The 23735-nt window shown below is 46.7% G+C and overlaps 10 protein-coding genes across 10 annotated transcripts; 8 read left to right on the top strand and 2 right to left on the bottom strand.

Moving 5' to 3' along the window:
* Positions 1–69: 69 nt before the first annotated feature.
* GLOTRDRAFT_129249 (uncharacterized protein) lies at positions 70–1482 on the top strand (the record flags this gene model as incomplete). The annotated part of the gene is made up of 14 exons (XM_007867851.1): positions 70–146; positions 207–285; positions 338–351; positions 405–513; positions 566–583; positions 652–677; positions 745–770; positions 826–866; positions 931–955; positions 1008–1019; positions 1079–1094; positions 1145–1184; positions 1241–1341; positions 1389–1482. 14 exons carry the CDS (start codon positions 70–72, stop codon positions 1480–1482), a joined length of 678 nt encoding a protein of 225 aa, XP_007866042.1.
* Positions 1483–2427: 945 nt separating this feature from the next.
* On the bottom strand, positions 2428–3327 carry GLOTRDRAFT_129250 (uncharacterized protein; the record flags this gene model as incomplete). The annotated part of the gene is made up of 6 exons (XM_007867852.1): positions 2428–2749; positions 2806–2846; positions 2899–2904; positions 2963–3005; positions 3055–3070; positions 3129–3327. The coding sequence occupies 6 exons, from the start codon at positions 3325–3327 to the stop codon at positions 2428–2430; spliced, it is 627 nt and encodes a 208-aa protein (XP_007866043.1).
* A 75-nt stretch (positions 3328–3402) lies between these two features.
* Positions 3403–4128, bottom strand: GLOTRDRAFT_13648 (uncharacterized protein; the record flags this gene model as incomplete). Its single annotated transcript, XM_007867286.1, has 6 exons — positions 3403–3456; positions 3507–3580; positions 3659–3720; positions 3800–3944; positions 3994–4032; positions 4095–4128. Coding segments are annotated over 6 exons (408 nt in total), but the record flags the coding sequence as incomplete, so codon positions are not given.
* A 2794-nt stretch (positions 4129–6922) lies between these two features.
* Positions 6923–8718, top strand: GLOTRDRAFT_93540 (uncharacterized protein; the record flags this gene model as incomplete). Its single annotated transcript, XM_007867853.1, has 11 exons — positions 6923–6946; positions 7011–7031; positions 7124–7416; positions 7467–7488; positions 7625–7658; positions 7765–7839; positions 7894–7984; positions 8047–8119; positions 8168–8197; positions 8250–8465; positions 8626–8718. 11 exons carry the CDS (start codon positions 6923–6925, stop codon positions 8716–8718), a joined length of 972 nt encoding a protein of 323 aa, XP_007866044.1.
* Positions 8719–10283: 1565 nt separating this feature from the next.
* Positions 10284–10921, top strand: GLOTRDRAFT_105859 (uncharacterized protein; the record flags this gene model as incomplete). Its single annotated transcript, XM_007867854.1, has 2 exons — positions 10284–10473; positions 10620–10921. The coding sequence occupies 2 exons, from the start codon at positions 10284–10286 to the stop codon at positions 10919–10921; spliced, it is 492 nt and encodes a 163-aa protein (XP_007866045.1).
* GLOTRDRAFT_41465 (uncharacterized protein) lies at positions 10922–14446 on the top strand (the record flags this gene model as incomplete). Its single annotated transcript, XM_007867370.1, has 2 exons — positions 10922–11305; positions 13727–14446. Coding segments are annotated over 2 exons (1104 nt in total), but the record flags the coding sequence as incomplete, so codon positions are not given.
* Positions 14447–15219: 773 nt separating this feature from the next.
* Positions 15220–15618, top strand: GLOTRDRAFT_13439 (uncharacterized protein; the record flags this gene model as incomplete). The annotated part of the gene is made up of 1 exon (XM_007867285.1): positions 15220–15618. A coding segment is annotated over one exon (399 nt), but the record flags the coding sequence as incomplete, so codon positions are not given.
* Positions 15619–15972: 354 nt separating this feature from the next.
* Positions 15973–16893, top strand: GLOTRDRAFT_41544 (uncharacterized protein; the record flags this gene model as incomplete). Its single annotated transcript, XM_007867376.1, has 1 exon — positions 15973–16893. A coding segment is annotated over one exon (921 nt), but the record flags the coding sequence as incomplete, so codon positions are not given.
* Positions 16894–17562: 669 nt separating this feature from the next.
* GLOTRDRAFT_40837 (uncharacterized protein) lies at positions 17563–17793 on the top strand (the record flags this gene model as incomplete). The annotated part of the gene is made up of 1 exon (XM_007867323.1): positions 17563–17793. One exon carries the CDS (start codon positions 17563–17565, stop codon positions 17791–17793), a length of 231 nt encoding a protein of 76 aa, XP_007865514.1.
* A 4238-nt stretch (positions 17794–22031) lies between these two features.
* Positions 22032–23585, top strand: GLOTRDRAFT_129252 (uncharacterized protein; the record flags this gene model as incomplete). The annotated part of the gene is made up of 11 exons (XM_007867855.1): positions 22032–22055; positions 22113–22133; positions 22182–22200; positions 22282–22531; positions 22583–22604; positions 22661–22739; positions 22788–22958; positions 23016–23103; positions 23157–23229; positions 23277–23306; positions 23358–23585. 11 exons carry the CDS (start codon positions 22032–22034, stop codon positions 23583–23585), a joined length of 1005 nt encoding a protein of 334 aa, XP_007866046.1.
* Between the last annotated feature and the right edge of the window lie 150 nt (positions 23586–23735).

Raw genomic sequence — 23735 nt, forward strand, 5'->3', positions numbered from 1 at the left:
CTTTAATATCCATCACCACCCCACTCTTTACCTACCTCTTCCGACCCTCCCTGAATTCGGGTACTAGATATGACTGGTGGTACGCTGCAGTCACTTCTGGAGCAAAGCCTGGGGGCCCTGTTCGTTGGCATTCTCGTAGCTGCGATGTAAGTCACTCCTTCATCATCTCATCTCCTATAACGACGAGGTGCTGACACTTTTTGTAGCTTGCTAGGGATAACCAACCTTCAAACATACGTCTACTTCAAGAGTTATCCCAACGATTGGCTGCACTACAAGCTCGCGGTACGCGTTCCTCCTGTTTTCCATTACGCACACTATAAGCTGAATTCATTAGGTTGTATTCCTTTGGTAACTGAAGCAATGCTGAAATGCCTCCGAGGCTCACTACGCTTGCTTCGCAGGTGTCTGGATACCCTCCATTTCGTCCTCGCAGCCCACGCTGTATACTGGTACTTGGTCATGCATTTTGACGAAATATCGCTGCACCTTCCCATTGTGTGGTCGTTCAAGGTAAGTTGCGCGATACTAGTGAGCATCTACAGGGCTAACTAATTCATCGAAGCTACAACTAGTGCTTAACGTGAGTTGGTAGTCGCTCTTGACGCTTGAGTGCCATTATGATCATTGAAGAACTGGTACCATCTGTAGCTACTCACCATTCTTATGGTCCAGTCGTACGTTATATGCAGCTTCTCAGGCGATAGGCTTGCTGATCCCGTGAGTGTCCGTCCCCGCTGTTAGGTTATATGCCTTCCGTCTGTGGAAAGGTGAGGCGGCGCTCTATGATGTGTTCCGGCTTTTATAATCTTGATACACCGGCAGTTAGTAGCTCACAGAAGAGGAGAACCGCGGCCTACCTCGTGGTACGTATCTACTGCACTGTTGGAGCCAGGCCTCACAGCCTACGCCTGCCTGTCCGATATTCAGATAGCACTCGTAGTCTGCAACTATGGTACGTCTTGTATCTCACATTCTCCGTCGGTCCTCATCGACCATAACACCAGGAATGACCACCGGTACGCTCTTAGATAAACGGTCCCTCATCCGTCACTTACGAGGTCATTCTGTGAACCAGCGACTTGCTATTTCATGTGAGTTGTGCACTGGGTTATTTCCGCCCATTTGTCTAATCCTCCATTAGATATCAAGTTCATGCCATCACGGATGTCCAACATTACTGCGTAAGTGTCTATTCCAATCTCAGAGAGTATGTGCGCCGTTACCGTGAGACCCCAAGTGGATGATATACTCCATCTACGGCACTGGGATTCTGGTTGACTTTGCAATCGTCGCCGCTTTCTGCTGGACTATTGCGCAGCACCGGAACGGGCACCCTAAGTGAGCTTGCAGCGTTAGGCTGGTTTGCATTTATTGACTCTATGCAGCTCCGACTCGATCATCAATCGGCTCATCGTATACGTTGTCGCTTCTGGAGTGTTGACGAGGCACGTCGTGAGGTGTCCCCTGCACCTAGGTTAGCTAATTCTTGCATCTCAGCATCTTCACAATCGTTTGTCTCGCAACTGTGAGTGTGACGCGTCCAAATATTTTGCGCATGTGAAGGATGATCCGTGTTACCTTCCTAGTTTGCGGCCAGTCCACAGAGCTATGTCTCCTTCGGTATTGCCTTCTCGTTGAACAAATGTAGGAACCCCGTTCATGACGGTTTATGTCAACGCTAAACTATATCATCAGTATACGTGAATTCGTTCATGGCTGTGTACGTAGACGGGGTTATGGGGTATATTTCGGTAGGCCGCAAGCTCACCGTCTCTTTCCAGCTTAAACTCCCGGGATACGATAAGACACCAACCACCGGATGGGGAAGCATACCCCACAGCTGCCTGTCATCGACACAGGGGTATTGAGTTCGCACGTTCACTCCACGCTACTCGTTTCATGCCCGACGGAGTGGACGGAGCCTCAAATGATACTTGCAACGATGTGAGCTATAAAATATGACTGAGAAACATAAGCTCACATCACAATCGATCATAGTCTGAAGAGAAGGAGGGTCAGATTGCATCTCCGACTGGATGTCACAACGTAGGCACATCATCACGTACGCTCGCAGTCATCTGACACGTTCCACAGCTCCGGCAGATGAAGAGCATCGAGATCATGATTGAGCGCGAAGCGTTCACTCACGTGGATTGACGTCCACCGTCCTGAGCATTTTGGTTCAGTTCCGAAGCCTTGTCCTATTCTCAACCTTGAAATGCGCAGATGATCGACCGCTTTAGCACGCGAAGGTACTAACTCGGGAAGGGCGTACAATTAACCAGCTTGTCGTACAACAAGTAAAAGAAGAGGAGTATCGCTGTGGAGTGTCCCAGGTTTCCGTGACAGCGTGTATCGCAGAAGCAGGCTCTTGTGAAGTTACGACGAAGAATGGTAGAACATCAATCGTATGCGGTAAAGGGCCTACACAACCATTCGCCTCTTGCCTTCCTTGACAGACATCACTTTGACGGCCATGTCTTCCTCAGAATCTCCAGGAAAATTGCGCTGAGTCGCCATGGGTATGTCGAGTGCCTCGATATCCCTATTTTGTTCGCGAATGACAGGATCCGCGCCAAAGTCGTCTACCAGGGAGTTGACCGTTCGCCGTGCAACTTCGAACTCAGAGAGCTCTTGATTTCTTTCTTCTCCCGCGTTCGACTTCGTACCGTCTGCGACAAATTCTGATCGCCGTTCCCATTCTCGCAAGTGTAGAAGGAAACGAGCGGTCAGTAGTCCGGAGAGCCTGCCAGGATGTGGAGTAAGCCAGAGGCCAACAAGTGAAGCGCAGAACTCGCTCACGGCAAAAGGAGCGCGTTCAGGAGCCGCTGGAAAAATCCCGTCTATGGACATAAATCTGAGCCTGATATTCGGACGGGAACGTGACAACCTTACTGCACGCTGTGGCGACGGTTATGAGTATATTGTCTCGAATGCGACAGGAGAAGAGGGTACTCACGAAGTTCAGGATGACGGCGGCCAGAGTTATGAGGGATACAATACTACGCGAATATCAGCGACTGAACATTACCAGTTCTTCTTAAGCCCTACCAAAAATATAGAACACCTGTGGCACAGCAAACACTCAGCCGAAGCCCGTATAGCCTTGGACCCGTCGGGCGCACCTTGCTCTAATACCAGGTAGAAGAAGCTTTTCTTCTGCTCATACCACGGTGCGCCGTTGCCTCTTATGGCCTGCGCGCTTCTGACTGTCGTAAGAATTGCCGAGGACGATTCAAAGACCACCATCAATATTGAAAGCAAATCATTCGCTGTCGAGCTCCCCGGTTCAGTGCTATGCTTTACTAGACGTATACGGAACATTGCAGACCTATGGGTATGCCTATTGAGATTAAAGAGAGAGAAACGACTCTCAGTACTTGGCATTGATATAACTGGGGATCCGATGCACTTACTTGCACTGCCCACGCATCGCAAACCAGGTACATGGGTCTGGATTCATAATCAGCATACAGCCGGGAACCAGGAAGTACGATGCCCACGATGTCGAGGGCAATACACACGGCTCCCAGCAAGCCGAGGTACGCAAGCACTAGACGGCTTCGGGAGAATACAGCTCATGCGCGGAGAGTGAATACAACTGGAACCGTGGAGTCAGCAACATATACGCGTTGCAAGGAGGGTCTCGACTGACTAATCACGGCCGCGCGACCAAGGACACTGACTGCTCCAATGAATTTATACCATGTGTTGCAGCTAAGAAGCTATGTGAGCGGTTTAAATAAGTTGACTCCTGGTCCGACTAACTACCTTCAAGTATTAGAGCAATTAATACATTAAGGACATGTCACGCCTCACCCTCGCATGGAGCTTGCCAGCCACAGCCAGCAGATATAAAATGTTCGCGACCAGAGCATATCGGCAGAACACGTAGAGCAGGGTGGATATGCGAAACTTGTGGCCCCATATATATTTCACCTCTTAAAATAAGGTGAATTGCTGAGATTAGGTAGACATAAATGAGCGTACCACGGGGAAATGTCAATGCGTAATCGTAGTACAGCAGGGCTAGTCGTGGCAATCAGCCAAGCAAGTTCTACACCCGTTGATTGGTAATAAATGAAGGGCACCGATGCTCGAATATTGGATGCGAAACTGCAAGAAGCTGATTACAAGCAGGAGATCAATGTCCGTGTCATGAGAGGAAGGAGAATCAACCCACTGGGTATAGGCAGTGGTAATGGCCTTGCTCGACATGCTACCGACCGCTGGATTAGCGCTATGGGTGCGCAAAGGGGTTGGGAAAGCTGTCAGGACTACTCGACGCCTTCATTTATAGCAAAACGGTAGCTTGTGGTGATGAAACCGGCTAAAGAAAGTTTCGGGGCCGCTTCCTCTCTTCGGCAGGGATGCCTAGGGTGCAGGAAGCTCCGAAGTTGAGATTTGGATGGTCAGGTAATGATTGATCCAAATGAAGATATCGGCCTCCCTTAGGTTGCCGATATCGCAATGAATATACGTTTATAGTCGATCTTCGGAAGGCCATTCGAGGCAAAGTAACTGCGACATGCGTGCTCCGGAATCGGTGAGGTGAACTGTATATGTCATATAACCTTGTGGCAGGAGCCATGTTCAGTAATTCGAAACCGGATTGAGTCACACACTTACCTTAACAACAGTGAGTCCAAGCAAGGGACCATTCTGCTGCTTTGCCAGTCTGTGCACCGGCAATGGCTCATACGGAGGTGTCCCCCACACACAAATGCAGCGGAACACCTATGAATAGCGTTCGCACGGATAAATCGACGATCAAACCTTCCTATGTATTGGCCAATGGCTATGGTACTTAAGCACGTTCCCCAGACCTTCGGGCGCGGGGTAAACTCGGCGACCAAGAATTGAAGGAGCACACTGCGATCTTCTCCACTCTGGATCCATTCAGCCACTCCATATCAGTAGCACCCGGAACAATCCTACGTCGAGATATTTAGGTTAGAGAATGCACTCGCGATGTACCTTCCAGCGGCTCTAGGCGGAGCGTGTTGGAATTTGTGATCCACATGGCGGTCTTCTGAAGGTTCAACGCAGTTGGTGTTGCCTGTGGTCTATCTTCCCGCAGGGTGTCAATTAGACCTTGGAAATGTTCAACTCCGTCAAGAACATCTCACCAGCACTGACGGTATCTTCGAAGCATATGACTTCAGCGGGACGCATTCATCGATCGATGATGCGAAGAGGACCACTTTGAGTTCTCCGCGACACTCCGAGCAGCGTGGCCGTACCCACATGATAAAGTGCTGGAGACTCCACTGTTCGGTATGTATAGGGCCGACAGTCGCGATTTTCAGAAGGAACATGAGCAGTTATTCCTTATTGGATCCCAAACTGCTGGAAAGAAGGGCTTAGCACGCCCCAGAGGCAGAATCCGCCATACACATACAGATTGGGCATGATCGGTGTATGTATCTGAAAATGGTGAACGGCGAACAGACCCGCGATTGTCCAACTGTCCCACAGTTGCAGTGCAGCTCGTGGCCATCAGCGATAGGGGCATCCCTGATGCCGCCACAGGAACTAATCGCAGAACGTCTTCACTAAGGCTTGGTTGCTTTATGGAGCTCGTGGACTGCAGGGCAGCAACAGGTTCGCTGCCACAAGAAGGGGGATTTACACGACGACTGCGTATATTCAGACAAAATGCATGGTGGTTGCCACTACAATAGCTGCTCGCGGGCGAGTTGATCTCCAAAGTATGATCCATGAGCTCAATCTTGATCCCCGCTGCATTGGGGATTAAGATACTACGAAGAAGTTGTGAGAAATATAATAGTGATAATCAGCTAACCATCTGCAAGACAGTGCTCACCGAGAACGTACTTGACGGAATAAAACGGATACAGGGCATCGGTGCCCCACAGATGTGATCATTGACACGGATGCGGATATTTGCGGTGATGTAAAATGGAACTCAGCCGCATCTGCTACAGGCTCGATCGGCTCTGCATCCTTTTTCAGCGCACATCATCCGATATTGCGTCTATTTGGTATTATCGATACCTATGGCGGAAATTTCAAGTGAGATATTCCGTCGTCAAGCGTGCCACGATGATATCCTGCCGCGAGTCGCGATTGCCAGATGGCGGGGTTGGTGGGTAATATCAATGAACCCAAGAATTAATCTCAATAACGGTGGAGGGTAAGTAGTTGGGGTTCACGAGCACCCAACATTGATGAATGGATACTTCTTACGGCGTAGTGTCACAGTGTAGGCATAGGTGCGGATAGTGTGGCTGTGCCACGGGACGCTGAGCGCGGTGTCTCCGATGAGTCCGATCTCCATTAACGTCCATTCTTGGATATGTTTTGCACAATGCAGGCGATAGTGCCCTGACTGTAGGGCGCGGTAAAATTTACAGAGATCTCTAAAGGTTAGCTTCAGTTGGACAATCGAACTACGAAAGATGCGGCCAACCGCGCACCGATTGCAGTTCGCACAGGTACGCCACCTCCGATTCCGTGTCGGACGAAAAGCCAGGAGACGGTCGTGTCCCTCCAAATCTCGCATATCGCTGAAGGGATTCAGTCATGCTTAGGGCGAGCCCTTCTAGATGCGACTATGCGTAATGTAGGCTTTCCTTGCCGTAGCGATTCGAAGTTGCTATGCTAGCGCCGCGCCGTTGGATTCTCCAACGTCCGATATGGAGCTCTGTCTACCGCCTTGCGTTCTGGATCCAAGTCAAACTACGGATCAAAATGCAATCCGACGAAACTCAGACTTGGCCTACACGTATTATGGTAAAGCGTCTGGCTTGTATGGGCAGGCGGGCTGGCGATAGGCTTGGCAGGCCACATTTTGCCTAGGTGCTGCTGATTCTATACATCCCGCTAACCTTGCTCCAAGCCTTATATCGTGTCTTTCTCCAGTGACGTTCCCCATTAATCTTATTCCCTCTCAAGCATGGCCAGGCTGACTACACACCAGGTGTGATTTCTTCTTTTGACTTGAATCCGGAAACACCATGTTGATGCGGGTTATTCGTCCATAGGATGAAATGTTATGGCTATGGGTAAGCTACAAAGCTCTCGCCCCTTCTTCGATATCTGAAGATACTTAGCTTACTGGTTTACTTTACGGTGGGAGACTGATGCTCTTCTGCAGGTCCTGGGTGGTAATATTCTGACAGGCGCGTTAGGATCATATGTGGCAGTATTCGCCATTTCCTTGTACATCCTGCTGGCCCGATTGGGAGCAAAGGACTCCATAAACGGCCGTCTTCTGGTCATCACAATATCGCTGTTCCTGTCCTCTACTGCAGCGATTATTTTGAACCTCCTGGTAATCTTCCTTATCGTCGATGTCCCAACCAATGGGACGGATGCGGAAATGTTAAAGGCGCTGCATCTTGCGAATATCCTGTTAGCCATTGAGACACCCTTCATTCTCTTAAATAGGTATGTTTCTTCCATTTTGTGACCGTTCGTCCAATAATCGTCATGGCCAGTCTCATCGGCGATGCCTTACTGGTATGTGCTATCGCGCACTCCTCTAGACATTTGAAGTGACACCTTACGATCAGATATGGCGCTGTTATGTGCTGTGGGACCGGAGGAATAGATTCGTCATATTTCCGTGCTTGTCCTATTTGGTCTGCGTCGGTAGGGGTTTTATTCCCTCTTGTCGGAAGCATCTGATGGTATGTATAGGAACCTCCTGCACGACGTTGTATTGCATATATGCCCTGACCGCCGCCGGGCAGACTGTACTTTCTGTAACCTTGCGAGATCAAAACGCACTTACAGTTGCAGTCAGCTGGATTGGATTGTCCTTCTTTGGAACGTCATTGGTCACTGTTCTCTCGACGACTATCCTAATTAGTACGTACACCAGCTGCACCTTGCCACCGCTTTCTGAACTGCACCGCGGTTAAGCTGTGCGGATTTTACGGACCAATGGAGAAGTGCAGGATCTCAACATCAAAGGCAGTCGGCATCGGCGATACCGCAGGATAGCCATGTTGTTGTGAGCTTTGCTGTCGACTTCATATCCTAAGCGCTTCAGAAAGCCTAATTAGATGTCGACAGTATAGAGTCCGGTTTGGCGTATGCACTGTGTGTCTTGCTTACCTTCGTATTGACATTCGTGCGGGAAGGCGTGGTGGGTGCGGCTATAGCCATGTTAGCCACTGACTAACCTCATTACTAGAACATTGGAATTGTTCCCTGCTTGGCCGCAGTGAGTCCTCATTATTCAGCTGTGGACGTCCCATTGACGAGGTAGTCACTAGGCCTTATTTCCGACGGCTCTCATTGCTCTCGTTGCCATGGGCAAGGCGGTACATCCGACTACTGTGTATGTGAGAGACCTAGATACCCAGCAGGGTATTTCGCTGCCCGTGCTTCAATTTGTCACCCCCATGCCTGAAGGCGACATCGAATCTTCGATGTTGGATGATGCTCCCTACCGGCTTTGCATTCCGAAGGAGACCGCTGAATGCAGAAGTGTACGAGGCCCGAAAAGACACTCGGTGTGAGTCCGGGTGGGACAAGGGGCCCGCCTAGCAGGCACCCCAACTAACTAAAGCTGAAAGTCATCCACCTTCCTTCATTACTGTACTGGTTTGCCGCATGTGCGCTGGGTGACTGGATTATTTATCAATGTAGAAATCTACTGGCATCATAATGGTGGATATAGGGCTAGTACCCGCGGCCCGCGACCGCGACACGTTGGCCCATGGACAGACCAAGCTAATTTAACGGGCAGGTTGGAGACGAGCGGGTTCCGTCTCGCTCTCCGACCTGCCCCTTACAGTTAAATAAAACACTAATATATACTGCCACTGTGCCAGTGCGCTTCGCTGAGTTAGCCATCAAAGTTGTAACGTCGTGCGCTGAATCTGGTACGGTCTGTGGGGTTCTATGTATTATACATTGCATGCAATATGCGAAGCCCTTTGATGCCCCTCCGGACATCTACAAGTCCTTACCTAGCCAATGAGCCCCGCGAGAGGCCGTCTGAAGCTACCCGAAAAGGGCATATTTGGCGCGGACAAACAACGCGCGCGGAAACGTGATGTTCAGTTTCTTATGCAAACAACTGTAGAATAAAATGAGTTTGCATATGCACATGCAATTCTCTACCCATGTCTCGTGCAGTGGACCAGTGATAAGTCACGATTGTGCCAGTTGTGTCCAGCACGCGTGTCATAGCCCTGTAGCCACCGGTGGTCCCGTAGTGCGCCGTAGATGTATGTAGACTGGTGCACTGGCAGCCAAGAACTACTTGAAATATGGTAGCCTGTATCTGGGCTACAGTGCTTTGAATAGTACTATAGAGCATTGCCCAGGCTATGGGAGCCTATGGACAACTACGGAGCTGAAACCGGGGCTACAGCCGAGAGACTTTTTTCCTGATATACTTTGGTAATGGATGACATTGATAATTACCAGCACCAGATGCATCTGTTGACTATCTCAGAACGATTCACGACACGGAAAGAAAGATTCGAACCATCAGACCCAGTTGAAATGCTTCCTGGACCAATCCTATGTGCGATCTCACTGCAACAGGGCCAGGCACCAGATAATGCTTTGGCTAATGGCCTATGGCTGGGAAATGTACCTAAAGAGCTGCAAGGTCTTGCATTGGCTGAAAAGTTCATGATTGCAAGGGTGTGGCACAATCACTGTCTAGTTAGGGTTGCTTCGGGTGGCTCCAAAATGAGAGCAAATGTTGTCATGTTTGCAAACCCCACGCCAAAGATCTATAATACATTGCCTTCCCCCAAGGAGCGAAATGGATGAGGCGCTAGCATTTATATACACTGGACCAGTGGCACCTACAGGAGAATATTTTAAGTGTACCCATTTGCTTGTTGGTCACAAAAGAGTGAGCAGTGCTCTAGAGTGGTTGAAGTTAAACCACATTTATTATGAGAATCTCAACATTTCCTATGATAATTTGAAAGGATATAAGGATAATATGCCCCCATGGTTGTTGGTTATCATCCTCAGCATGGTTCAAAGGAAGATCTTGCAAAAAGCCTACATCACAATGATGAAGAAGGTACTGAATCAGGTCCATGTCCCTTGACAGTCCATGGAATAACAGGGAGTCAGCTCACAACAAAGAGTATGAAGGCTCTATAAGCAATGGCCATGAAGCATTTGACATCTGGAGGAAAGGCATGCTCAAAACCCAAAATCGATTTACAACAATCCACAGCATGTCTCCTTGACTCTTCCCTTATGGACTTGGTGGGTTAAGTAACGGCAATGGATACAAAAGTATTCCTGAGATAACTCATAAGCACCAACTATTGATGTATTTTGATAAAAGATTTCAGCTGGACCAGTATTTCCTAATCATCCCTATCAATCAAGAACAAATAAAGTCTAGTACATCAGGTGGATTTCTCCTAGCTGAGCAGAACTCTTTTAATGATATTACACAAAGGCTTCTGTCCATAGATAAATCCACATTGTCTGATTTTGCTGCTAGATTATCCAAAGGTGAATGAGTCCAACCAGATACAGATGATGACAAAGCTTGTTTTCAACTGCTGAATGACTTGGATTTGATCGGCAGTCATGTTGATGGCTCTGCAACAAACAGAAAGTACATGCAGAATGAGATATGGTCTCTCATGGCCTACAAGGGGCTCCTTCTTGGTTTATAACATTTGCACCTGCAGATGTGCAACATCCTATATGCTTATACTATGCTAATACTGGGGAAACCTTTAAACCAGATATATTGCCCAAAGATGAGCAAGCAAACCTGATTGCAAACAATCCTGTTGCAAGTGCAAGGTTCTTTGACATGATGGTGAAGTTGTCCATCAAGCATGTACTTGGTGTGAATTCTGATCATGATGGCCTGTATGGAAAGACTGCAGCATACTATGGCACTGTTGAGCAGCAAGGAAGACTGACACTCCATCTGCATTTGCTACTCTAGATTGTGAATTCACTAAGCCCTCAAGAGATCCATGCTCAAATGATGAATCCTCAGTCAACATTCTGGAAGGAGATGGTGGACTATCTAGAAAGTGTACATCAAGGAGAATTCATAGATAAAACAATGACAGAAGTACAGAATGATGTTGCATATGCAGCTTCAGATCCAGACTACAAGGATCCCACCCAGACCCTGCCAGAAGCTCCCCCATATCCTTGTAATCACCAGCCAGATGTGAAATGCCATAATTGCACAAAGTGTGATACTTGGTGGCAATCATTTAAGAATAATGTCAATGATCTACTGTATAGATCCAATATACATAGCTGTGGAGATCACTGTACTGTGAAAGGTGAATGCAAAGCTAAGTTTCCAAGGCCCTACGTTCTCAGACAATGTTATCATTCGAATGCCAAACTGCGCTGTTGCCACATGCTGAATGTCATCCCCCTCCAGGCTGGAAGTGTACCACTACTACCAGCATCAAGCCAAAGAGACCTGTACATACAGGTCGGTCTTAGAAGGTTTGGTAGATGCAGACTTCAACAACTGGTTAGGGGTAGGAAACAAAGACTTGTACGACATGTCCTTCGACTGCACTGATTTGCACTGACACACAACAATCACCAAGGACCAAAAGAAATAAACCTAACACCAGTGGTATGGGTGGAGGCAGTCTGAGACAACTGAGGGGTATTTTAATAGTTCGAGGGGGAAGGAGGAGTAAGATGTTGTAGGGTAGTCCATAGGAAGACCTAGAAAAATAAAACAAATGCTAGTTGACGCTCCGGAGTATTTATCTCCGAAGAGTCGCAATCAAAGTTGCAAGCAATGACACCTGTTGTAGGATCGTGCTCGCGGGGGTAGAAATTGCTAGAGAGACTTGGTTAATTTTATTTCGCTATGTAGGATGCACCGGAGATAATTAAACCGATGGCGGAGATAAATCACTCGACGAGTCAGGCCTATTGGCAAAGCTAGGATTGGTTATAATTCGCTAAGTTGACACTTTCAAACTTCGAGGGTCGCTGAGATCGTAACGCTAATTCTCTGAGATGGTGAAGTACAAAATTTGTTTTTCTGTACGCTACTTTGTACAATTTATACTACAGGAATGGCTTTGCGACCATCCGGAGATAAATAACAAATAAACACCGCTACCCACAGGATTGCTCAGCACTTGCCTCTGTTATACCATACACCATACAACTCCCTTGCGCTCCCACTTGCTCGTCCCAACCCCTATAGGTCGCCTCGATGCTCCGCCACCTGCCCTAAGCGGTCCCATCACTCCGTGCGAAGCACCGGTCATGTGCTAATTACCTCCGGCTGCTTGCTGACTGATGCTGACCTCATGGTGACTCGTATGCGTCCGCACCTTCGGTATCTTGACGGAAACGAGGGGGAGTGAGTGCTGGAGGGTGGGCATGAGGACGACGCCCCTCGATAGAAGTGTCCGCGGGTCCCGGAGCTAATGCATCTAGATGTTGCATTGGTTAAGTCGCGCCGGAGCTCCTGTTTGCGGAGATAAATCGTGGAATGGGTCCGTGTGCGCCTCAAGGATGTTAGGAAGTCCGGAGCTAAAACAGAGCAAGTCTTTAGAGCCCATAGAAGCCTAGAGGCATGTGAGCGCTGTGTCGAATAAGCTCTGGAGGGCTTGTACGATGCACTGAGTCCGCGTTTTCGGGGGTCAGACGATCCCGAGGCTTATCAGCGTTTGCGGAGATAAATCGCAGAATGGGTCTGTGTACGTCTCGGGGATGCTAGGAAGTCCGGAGCGAAATAGAAAAATTCTTTTAGAGCCCATAGAAGCCTAGAGGCATGTGAGCGATGTGTCGAATAAGCTCCGGGTCCATGTTTTCGGGGGTCAGACGATCCTGAGGCTTATCAGCGCCAAGCACCATTTGTTAATGGGAGAAAGGATGAGGGCAAGTATTGGGAGAGGAACTATGTAGAATGCTCTAGAAGGACTGACAGTGTTCCATGATTGGCCAAGGATTGTTCTCACCTTATTGTTTATGCTTTTCGCATGCTATTGTTAAAGATTTTCCCACCCCTTGTTCTGGATTTCACCTGCACTTTTTGTTTTCTTCCATGCTCTTCTCACCTTATTGTTTACCACTTTCCCATGCCTATTGTTTTGGCTTAGTCACCCATGTTTCTAAAGCTCAGGGATTGGTTGATTCATGCCTGAAGTTGGATGACTCACACCATTTTCACACACTATTGTAACTCTGTTCTCGCACTATTGTCTCCTCCCAAGTATCTTCCCACCCTATCGTTTGTAATTTCAAATTCTGTAGGGTATACAAGGAGCTCAGTAGGGAGAGCAATCAAAAAGATTAATCTATCTGGGATCCCCCAAGTAAAGCTATTTGCCTGTCAAGTCAATCAGACCTTGTCCCTACTGTAGGATAAGAATTGTCTGGGCTCTGATTGTCTGAAGCACCTCAGTGTAGGGAAGGACTGCAGTACTGTCTGCTGTCTGCTTCAGTTAGCTTAAGTCTGTCTTGAAATATAAGACTGGGTTATTGGAAGTCTGCCATTAGACTCCTGTGACCTGTGTTTGCTCTCTACCTTTATTCTCAGCTAGACTCTAGTAGTCAGCTACATATTTGTTATCTATCAGGTTATCACCAAATATCAGGGTCTGTGTGGATCGGAAACTTATTCTACCTCTCGAACACAAGGGAACTGCTCGACCAACGATAAATCCAGCATTCTCTTGGGGATCTTGACAACCTTTCCGCTTAGTAAATTCTAGGTCAATTTATATTCGTTGCAAGTTCTGCTGACAACATGGAGAAAACAACAGTAGATGAGAAAGTTGGATATATCATCCTGAAAAAGCTGGAAACAAGGCTCAATACATTTACAACCACACTTACATATCTGTTGAGATCAAATCCTGATGTCACTAGTCTTCTTTCAGGGACAGCATTGAAGTCTGTTGCTGCATATGTTACTGATTACATTACAGAGACACCATTGAAGACTTACACTATCTTCCAGACTATCTGTGATGTATTTAATTGTCAAACAACCATGATTGGAGGTACTCTCAGGGATCAGGAAAAGGCCAGGAAATTACCCACTCAGATAGTGAACTCACTATCTGTAAGGATGGAGATGGGTGCTCCCATGGCTGCTGCTTATTTACTAGGAAATCCTGATCATTATACAAGTCATCGCTTCCGCACTGTGTATTGGAAATCTTATTCTAGTGAAGTACTCAAGGATTGGGACAGTACAGATCTAGATCAACTTGCAGAAAATGATAATCCTAATCCCAAGGATCAAGTGGTTGTGAAGAGATCTAGGGAGGGTTACACAGCATACACTCCCATTATGGATTATATTTACCGTCCAAAGCCATTCAAAGATGTATGCTTATATGACTGGATACATCTATCACGCAAGAAGCTGCTGCCCAATATTGCTTCTAACTCTGATGCATCCCAGACAGGTACTGCAGTTGAAGCTCAGGAAGACAGTAGGGCGAAAAGTTTGATCCACAAGACTTGACTTTCTTATCTGGGCATCCTCAGCATGGGACACATTATGTCACATTGGTAAAGGAGCCATTTGCTCTAGTCCCCAATTTTATTGGTGGATCTCTGCCTCGTCGTGATACTGGGAACAGGGAATTTTACTGTGTTACAGTGCTCACCCTATTTAAGCCACAGAGAACAGGGCTTGATCTCAAGTTGTCTCATGATTCCTGGGATGAGGCATTTACATTTTATTCCTTCAGCCCACGACAAAGGGACCTTCTATCATTTTTCAATATCAAGTATGAATGTTGATGACTATTCCCGCCATAGGAAACTAGGAATATCTGGCATGCCCACTTTACATAATCAAGACCTTTTATGGCATTTAGGAATTAACGACGATGAAGAAGATGATTTGGATTACAGTGAATTCAGTCAACATCCTGATGTATCTCAATATGATAAACTTGGGAGTCAGAGTTTAAAGCATCTGAAGCAAATGAATGAGATAGAAAGTATTCTCAAAGGATCTGGATGGTTGAGCAGTGCACCCATATCATGCCTTGATGTAGAATTGTCTGACCCTCCTATTGCATACAGAAATAAGCAGGAGTGGATGGATTTGGTTCATTCTAGACATGCTGAGATACTGGATCAGAGGGAAAAAGACCACAACATAGTTATGAGTACTCAGAAGGAAGCAGCAATGAAATCACCTAGGTGGAATGAAGTCAATATAGTTGACCAGTCGTATTTACTGAAAGAACACAAGGCAGCCCATAAAGACTCATTGAAATTACAATCATTGCACAGTTTTCGCTATCACCAGAACAAGAAAGAGCATTCAGAATTGTGGCCAATCATGCTTCTAGTCCACAGAGTGAACAATTAAATATGTATTTGGGTGGCATGGCAGGCATGGGCAGGCCACAAGTTATAAAAGCACTGATGGAATTCTTTAAAGTACGGAATGAATCTCACAGATTCATAGTTTTAGCTCCAACAGGCTCTGCTGCTGCAATAGTGGGGGGTTCAACCTATCATTCAGCACTTGGTGTTAGTGATAAGTATGCTCACATGAATAACAGTTCATCCAGTAAAGCTCAAATTCAGGCAAGGCTGCATGGTATTGAGTATATCTTTATTGATGAGTTATTCATGATTTCTTGTCATGATTTATACAAAATATTCTCCCAGCTATGTAAAGCTACTGGGAATCCTGATGATCCATTTGGAGGAATAAACATGATTTTATGTGGTGACTTTGCCCAACTACCCCCAGCAATGAACCATGCACCTTTGTACAGCTCCAGTGTAGGCACAAATGACCATCCCAGGATGACAGCAAAGTCACAGGAGACTGCCATAGGAAAGGCCCTGTGGCATCAGTTCACTGCTGTTGTGATATTGCGAGAAAACATGTGTCAGAGAACACAATCACCTGAGGATGCTAAGTTAAGGACAGCATTAGAGAATATGAGATATAAGGCCTGTATAGCACAGGACATCACATTTCTGTGAAGCAGGGCTGCAGGTACAGGTTTGAACAGACCAAAGCTGGCACATCCAAATTTCAGACATATCTCTGTCATTACAGCCTGGAACATGCATAGAGATAAAATAAAACAACTTGGTGCACAACAGTTTGCAAGTGATACAGGACACCTTGTTGACTTCTATTCCATAGACAAATGGAAGCTGCCATCAGCACATAACAATGGAAAGAAACAGAAGAAGTCTAAGAAAATGCATGCTTCAGAAGTGATCGACTCTGCTACCCAAAAAATTCTTTGGAATCTGCCACATAACTCTTGTCAACATGTACCTGGGAAATTATCAATATGCAAAGGAATGCCAGTACTAATTAAGAACAATGAAGCAACTGAATGTTGCATTACCAATGGTGCTGAGGCCAAAATTGTGTCATGGCATAGTCATCATGAAGATGGAGTTGCTATCCTTGATACCTTGTTTGTAGAGTTGGTTAATCCTCCACATGAAGTACAGCTTGAAGGGCTTCCCCTGAATGTTGTTCCCCTTACAAAGCATTCTATAGATGTCACATGCAAGATGCCTGATGACACTGAGACAATTATAAGACAGCAAGTCCTAATCTTACCAAACTTTGCCATGACTGATTATGCATCCCAAGGCAGAACTCGGCCTAATAATGTGGTCTATCTAAATAATTGCTCGAATCACCAGTCTTATTATACTTGTTTATCTAGGAGTGCATCAGCTGAAGGGACAATTATTGTGCAAGGGTTTGATCCTAGTAAGATGATGGAAGGAGCATTTGGTTACCTTAGGCAGGAATTCCGAGAACTTGAAATCTTGGACAATATCACTGAGCTGCAGTATAATGGCATGCTACCTGGTCATATAGAAGGGCATAGAACAAACACATTAGTCCGACCATATCAATTATGGAAGAAGAATGAGTGTCCCAAGAATGTTCATCCTGCAACAGCCTCATAGATTCTACTAAAGATGCTGACTGGCCGTTGAAGCACAACAAGCAGTCCTACACAGACCATGGAAAGGAAGACACAAATCCAAGTCCTGAGATAAAAATCCCACAAGATAAAGAGAGAGCACAAAATACTCCCAGTCACAGTGAGCAAAGCAATACCCTGGAGAGACAATCCATCAAAATGGACAAAGGAGCTACAGTGCAATGAGGTAATGCAACTTCTAGTATCAGGATTCAAAGATATAGAAGCAGGTTCAACATCTATGGAAGCCTGCAGAGACCACTTAAGAAACACAATGAACAGGATGGATCGTCACTGGTTCCCACTTACATGAGGAGAGGGTACTAGTGTTGCGGAGCTATGTAGTGAACTCCTGAAGGCATCTCACCTTGGTGAAATATCATCCAACTGTGAAATCTGTGGATCTAGAAGATATTTCCTGATAGAAACATTGGTCCTCAATTGTTACACCCAAGCAGAAACAAATGCATCTGAGGGCTCAGGCCTGAGTATCACACACTGGCTATCTTTATATCTTTCTTCCAATGGGGTATATCATGGTGTTTGATGTTGCAGATAGAACATCAATACTGTGACTGTTTTGAACAGTACTCCACGCCTGCTAGGCTTTGATATAGCCAACTTGAACATTGTGCTTTCAAAGTCCTTTACAATGAAAATAGACAAAAAGTGCAAGTTCACTCTCCATGATATTGTGTATTTTGGTGAATTCCACTTCACATGCAGGTTCATCAGTAAGAACAAAGATGTATATTTCAACAATGGTGCAGTTACTAGGTGTCAGTGCATTCTTGAAGGTAACCTTGACAATATGGACCTAAATAGTCTACTCACTTGTCAGGGGAAAACAGCATCTCTAGCATTATATATGCAGTCTTTATGAGGGTATGAGTGTATCTTCTAGTTTGTGCATAGCTTATCTGTCTGGAATACCTTCAATGAGCATCTCTGTAACCGCCAGTGGTTAAGTCTGGAGTTTGCACTTACCGTGTGAACCAATCTGAACTTTGATATATTTTCCCAGAGGCAAGGTTTATGGCCAGTATTGTAGTTTACACATTTGTATTATTTAATCTTTGATCGAAAACCCAATATTACAGATCTATACAAACCCTATATAACAGATCCATATTATTTGTGAAGATTTTCTGTACCATCTTTCCTTATAAGGGACTCAGGACTCATATCATGCCATGCCCTGGCCACACTAAGGTAGTGAGAGACTTTCAGGGACAAGAACAAAAATACTGAATGTGACAGCAGTGATTAGACATGAAACTTGGTGTGAAACTTCAAACTCTTGACGGTATTTGATCTATACACCGCAAACAAATATAAGCAAATACAGTTTTGATGGCTCAATTCCTAACAAGCAGAGACCTTGCAACATCTGCGTACAGGTGATGCAGGCGCCAACTTGGGAGGTATTCGGTGCTGTGCGGCACGCCAGGTCCGATTCCTAACATGTAAAAGTCTATGGTAAACCAATGGCAGGGACTCTACAAGCAAATGATATCAACTTCTAACTCTCAAGTTAGTGGTCTGCCGGTGTGGTCAGAGTCTTCGATCCATCAGATACTTGGTGCCAAGCTTTACAGTTACATATATCTGAGGAATAGATAATAAGTGCCTTCTTTGCCGCCCTAGGGTGGCATTCCGCCACCCTTGATCAGTGTTACTGTAGAGTCAGTGTACTGTATTACGAGTCCTGAGTTTACGAAGGATGAGTCCTTACCCGCAAAATTGGGTGCGTGCCGAACGTTGTACCCCGTGGGAATCGCGCTGCCGAGAATGTGTGCGACTTTTTGGTTGTAGTCTTGACTACCCTGTTTAATGTCCGCTTTAAAGTCCGCTTGTATTGGAGACTACAAAAAGACTACAAAATCGGATTTGTAGTCTCTGTTTTCAATAATACTGTGTTTTCGTCCTGGGTTTTCGGTGTATTTCTGTGGTTTCTTCTATGAAGAGGTTTTTTTGGGTCGTCCATCCACTGGAATATTTTGAGCATTTTATCGTACCTCTGTCTTTTACTGCATGCTCGTTGTCGTCTGTGGCATGTTCTTACCGTGGGAATTGACTTTTGTGGCGGTCTGCAGTCAGTGGCTGAGGTGCCGCGCCGGTTGGGATCTCTGGCTTCTCATTGGCTCCTTACTATGACATAGCTTGACTGCAGAAAGCGCATTTCTGTAGTTGAGTGATGTCATAGTTGCCCACTTGCTCATTAGTCTAGGACGTGCAGCAGTTGAAGCATGTCAACTTGGTGGGATGTGCTTCCTGTTAATCCAATCATTACTGGTACATACACATTGATCTTATGTTGGTTATAAGAGGTTCTTGAATGTTGTACTTGTGGTCCGAAATAATACACTGACTGCTGAATAGTTTGATGGATTGTTACTGTGGGAATTAGTCTCAACATTGATTGTTTTTCACACACATACTGTACCGATACGACCTTAGGCAATGTCCCGTGTCCCGAGAGGTCCGTCGCCGTTGCCTATTTTGAGATTTGTCCCGTGTCCCGGACACCTTGTTTCTTGGGGCCCCGGAGCTTGAATCCGCGCTAAATGGGGAAAAATGAACAAATTTATTCGCAGGTGCTTTGGAAACCCTCTTGAAGCTTCTTCTGAGTCTTCTCTCAGCGATTTGAGCCTGAGATCTATCTGAGGAGTGTATCAACATTGCATTACCCTCACCTTAGTACGCGCAACTGCAGGTTGCGTTGCATGTGTCCCTTGTCCCGACGGAGACGTTGCTTGACCTGCCACATTCCCACGGTGAATTACATAAGCCGTTGCATTGCCTAAGGTCGTATCGGTACAGTAGTCTGAGTCGACGTGTGGGTGGCAGAGACTATGATATGAGTCTCTTTGGTCACAGGCATCTTGGGCCTGTGTTTTTCAATCTCTGCTGCCTCTGGAACCCTGATTTCTTCTGCTCAGTGGTCTCTATATGTCCCCTTGAGAAACTGAAACTAGTACAGGTGTAATATATATTTTGTTTCTGCTCCCAGCTGCTTGGGATACTCTTTGACTATCCTTTCCAATGACTGTCCTTCAGCTTGGTTCAGGAAAAATGAGTGCGAGGGAGCTGCCAATCGAAGATTGGCAGTGGATGAGCACTCTGGTTCTGGTAGGATGTTACCTGGAGTCTGCAGGTATTATTGACTGTGACAGAGCCGCCAATCTTTGATTGGCAAGCAGAGGAGCACTTTGATCTATGTTACTTGTGTCTAGTAGTGCAGCTGCTACTATCCCCTGGGCTGGGTACAAATACAATTTTGTAGCCACCAATACAGACCAAATTTTAATCTGTCAGAGCATCAGGAACCTCGGAAATCTCCATATGCTCCATATGGAGTCACACGGAGCCCCGGAGCGACGGAGAGGTCCCCCCATCATCCCGAGACAGCCATCTCCGTCCGGCTCAGGACGGAGACAGCGTCTCCAGATGGAGACTCCTGGAGACACCACGTGGCTTCGGTGGGAGTTTGTATACCTGACACTCGATATCTATCCCTCACATAGGGACAGGATATGGGCTTATGTTTTTGCTATATGTGCTCGTCTTTGCATTCGAGCATAATTTAGCACAGATTACTGTATATTAGTGGGGGGCGTGTCTCTGGATGGAGACCTCATCTCCGTCTGGAGAACCTGTCTTCATCCCGCACATGGCGGAGCCGCGGAGATGCTGTCTCCATCTGGAGATATTCCGGTTTCCTGATGAGTGGCAGGGACTTTTAAGGTATAATGATGGCAGAGCCACAGGAGGACAAAGTATGAATGAAGGGGACATTGCACATACAGATCTAAGGGCTTTTGATATGTGCATAAGAAAGAGTACTGTATACATCAATTGGAACATTTATGCACCCAATGCTATCACTTATCAGACACAACTCAGGACTTGTGTCCTGCCATGCATAGCAATGGCCCTCTACTGACAGGTACAGCATGTTTTCAACACTGTTATAGCTTGTACCATAGGCAACAGGATGCTTGCCATTGGCGCAATTCCACAGGCAGCCGGGGAATGCCTGACAGTGCCACCCTACATATTTGGAATTAATTTCTATCACACAAACAGTAATCCCCGACATAAGGGGTAATAGTTCCTATTTGTTGGTGGCGGTGAGATTTGGATCGGGCCACCTACCATTTATGAATAGTGCTCCTATTACATTTCGAGTAATTTGGGACGTAAGTGGTATAACCCCTGTTAAGCACTCGCTTTCTCGATCACCAGAGAGCCCTATACAACTACTGAACAGTAAACCGATTCTAGAGGAATGGGAACTTGGCGACATTGCGACCAAGTTGCGACGATGGGATGACATGGGCGCAAGTGAAAGCGCATAAGCCGACACTTCGTAAAGATCGCAGGTGGCAGGTAACAAGTCACAAGTCCGATTGGGACACTCACAAGGCGATTCTGCCGTTTATTGGCTTACAAAGGTGAGCAATGTGATGCAAACCTATCTAAAGGTCCGTAAAGGGGGTCAAAACAGCAGGTTTTGACTGGGCTTCGTCGAGCTTGAAGTTCGACTCATTTATGAACTATAAAACATGTGGACAATGCCCCACTGAGTCTGCAGCTCGCACAAGTACGCCACACCTTTCCGACTCGGAGACGCCAGGTGAGCACTGGCAGCCTGAGCTACGATGCGCGCCTCCATTGCGCATGATTATGTTTCTTAAACTATCATTGGTTTTTCGGGTAGGCTTACGCGTACGGGGAGCAATCGCAAGCATAATGAATATGCGAATTTAAAACTTCAGGCATGGGCATAAGCTATCTTTGCGGTCAGTCTTCGTCGTTGGTTACGTCTCTTACACTCTGTTCGCGATCTTCGAGGTTCGAGATGGTGTTGTGTCTACCACATTAGGTTGTGAAAGATCCGAAGTAGAACAACGGTATCAAATGAACTCCGAGAACACGTAGACTTGGCTTATACGTATCTCGGTAACGTGTTAGTCTCTAAAGGATCTGCGACGGGTGATAGGCTTGGCAAACCAGCGTGTACCCCTCTGCTCGCCTCCTCGAGCCTTATATTTGTCTTTCTCCCGCACCCAGCAGGGACATCCCTTGTAACTCTCGTGAATCGGTCTCTGATCAACCATGGGCCGCCTGTGTCTGCACCAGGTACGTATTTCTCTTTCGATGCCAGTGTCTCCCTAAACGTCGTCGTTCCTTTCACAGGAGGAAGTTCTATGGTTGTGGGTGAGCCCTCTAGCTTTTGCCCCACTTTCCGCGTCTGAGCATTCACAGATTGCCAGTATAATATATGGTGAGAGAGTCTGACTCGCTTCTGCGAAACCCCTTTTGCGTCCGGACTTTGTCTTCCTTAGCGTATTGACAAGGGGGTCAGGAGCGTATGCGGCAGTATTCGCTTCCTGCGTGTATATCCTGTTGTCCAGACTGCAGGCCAAGAATTTGATGAACGGCCGCCTGCTGCTTGTCACGGTCCTGCTATTTGTAACCTCTACCGCGGCGATCACTCTGAACTTCCTGGTGGATCTCCTGATCATCGATGTGCCGACCAGTGGTACGAATGCGGAGGAGCTACATCTTCCCAATATAATCGTGTCTATTGAGACACCTTTGGTCCTCCTCAATAGGTATGTTCCTCGTACTCTGTAATTATCCTCCGACCAACCTCATCCGTCCAGTCTGATCGGGGACGCCTTACTGGTATGCTCTCAGCCTACGCTATGCTCTGAAAATATGGACCACTGTATTCTTGCTAGATATGGCGCTGTTTCGTGATGTGGGATAGAAGAATCAAGTTCGTGCTACTTCCTTGCTTGTCGTACTTTGTGTGCCTCGGTAGGTAGGGTATTCCATGTTTTAAATTTTGACTTATAGCAAGGACAGGGACATTCTGCACGACGGCCTATTGCATAATCGCATTGACTGCCTCTAGGCAGACCGTACTATCTGCAACCTGGAGGCGACACAACATCTTGTCTGCCAACTTTGGCTATTCTGGTTTAACCTTCTTCGGAGCCTCGTTGGTCACTGTTTTGGCCACGACTGTCCTTATCTGTACGTTCAGTGCCGGATAGTCTTCACGAGGCAGCCGAGGAGTTGATCCTAGTTTAGCTTGGCGAATCCTGCGGACTAACAAAGCATTGCGCGAGCATCTCAACGTCCCCAGAGGTCGACAAATTCGTAGAATAGGAGTACTGTTGTGAGTACGACTATGTAGTTTTTATTTCTCGCCGTCTAACGAGAGATTTATAGCATCGAGACCGGCCTGGCATATGCAATATGCATCTTACTTATCTTCGTGTTGACATTTTTGAGGGAGGGCGTGGTGCGTATGCGTTTAGTCCCTTAGGCACTGACTGACTTCGTCACTAGAACCTTGGGATAGTTCCCTGCTTGGCGGCGGTGAGTCTTGAGTACTTAGTCGTCGACATTTCATTCAACCGCCTTTGCTAGGCCTTGTTCCCCACGGCCCTTGTAGCTCTCGTGGCTTTGGGTAAAGTCGTACATCCTACCACCATGCACATAGAAGACCTGGATACCAGGCAAGGCATGTCGCTACCCATGCTAGCATTTGCCCCTACCACGTCTGAAGACGACAGTGCGTTCTTGTCCCGAGGCAATGCTCCTGCCTCGCTCGATGGGCCGAAGGAGCAACTCGGGATGAAGAGGCACTCAGTGTGACTCCTGTTCGGACCTCAAACTCTGCGTACGCTACGATGGCTATGGACCGTGCTTGGACCCGGATTCCGACTCGAACATAACTTATATTATCCTGTAATACCTAATGATGGGTCGTGATTCTCATATCATCGTTATGAACCTTTTCCGCGG

The sequence above is a fragment of the Gloeophyllum trabeum genome, assembly GCF_000344685.1.
Source record: "Gloeophyllum trabeum ATCC 11539 unplaced genomic scaffold GLOTRscaffold_00006, whole genome shotgun sequence".
NCBI lineage: Eukaryota > Fungi > Basidiomycota > Agaricomycetes > Gloeophyllales > Gloeophyllaceae > Gloeophyllum > Gloeophyllum trabeum.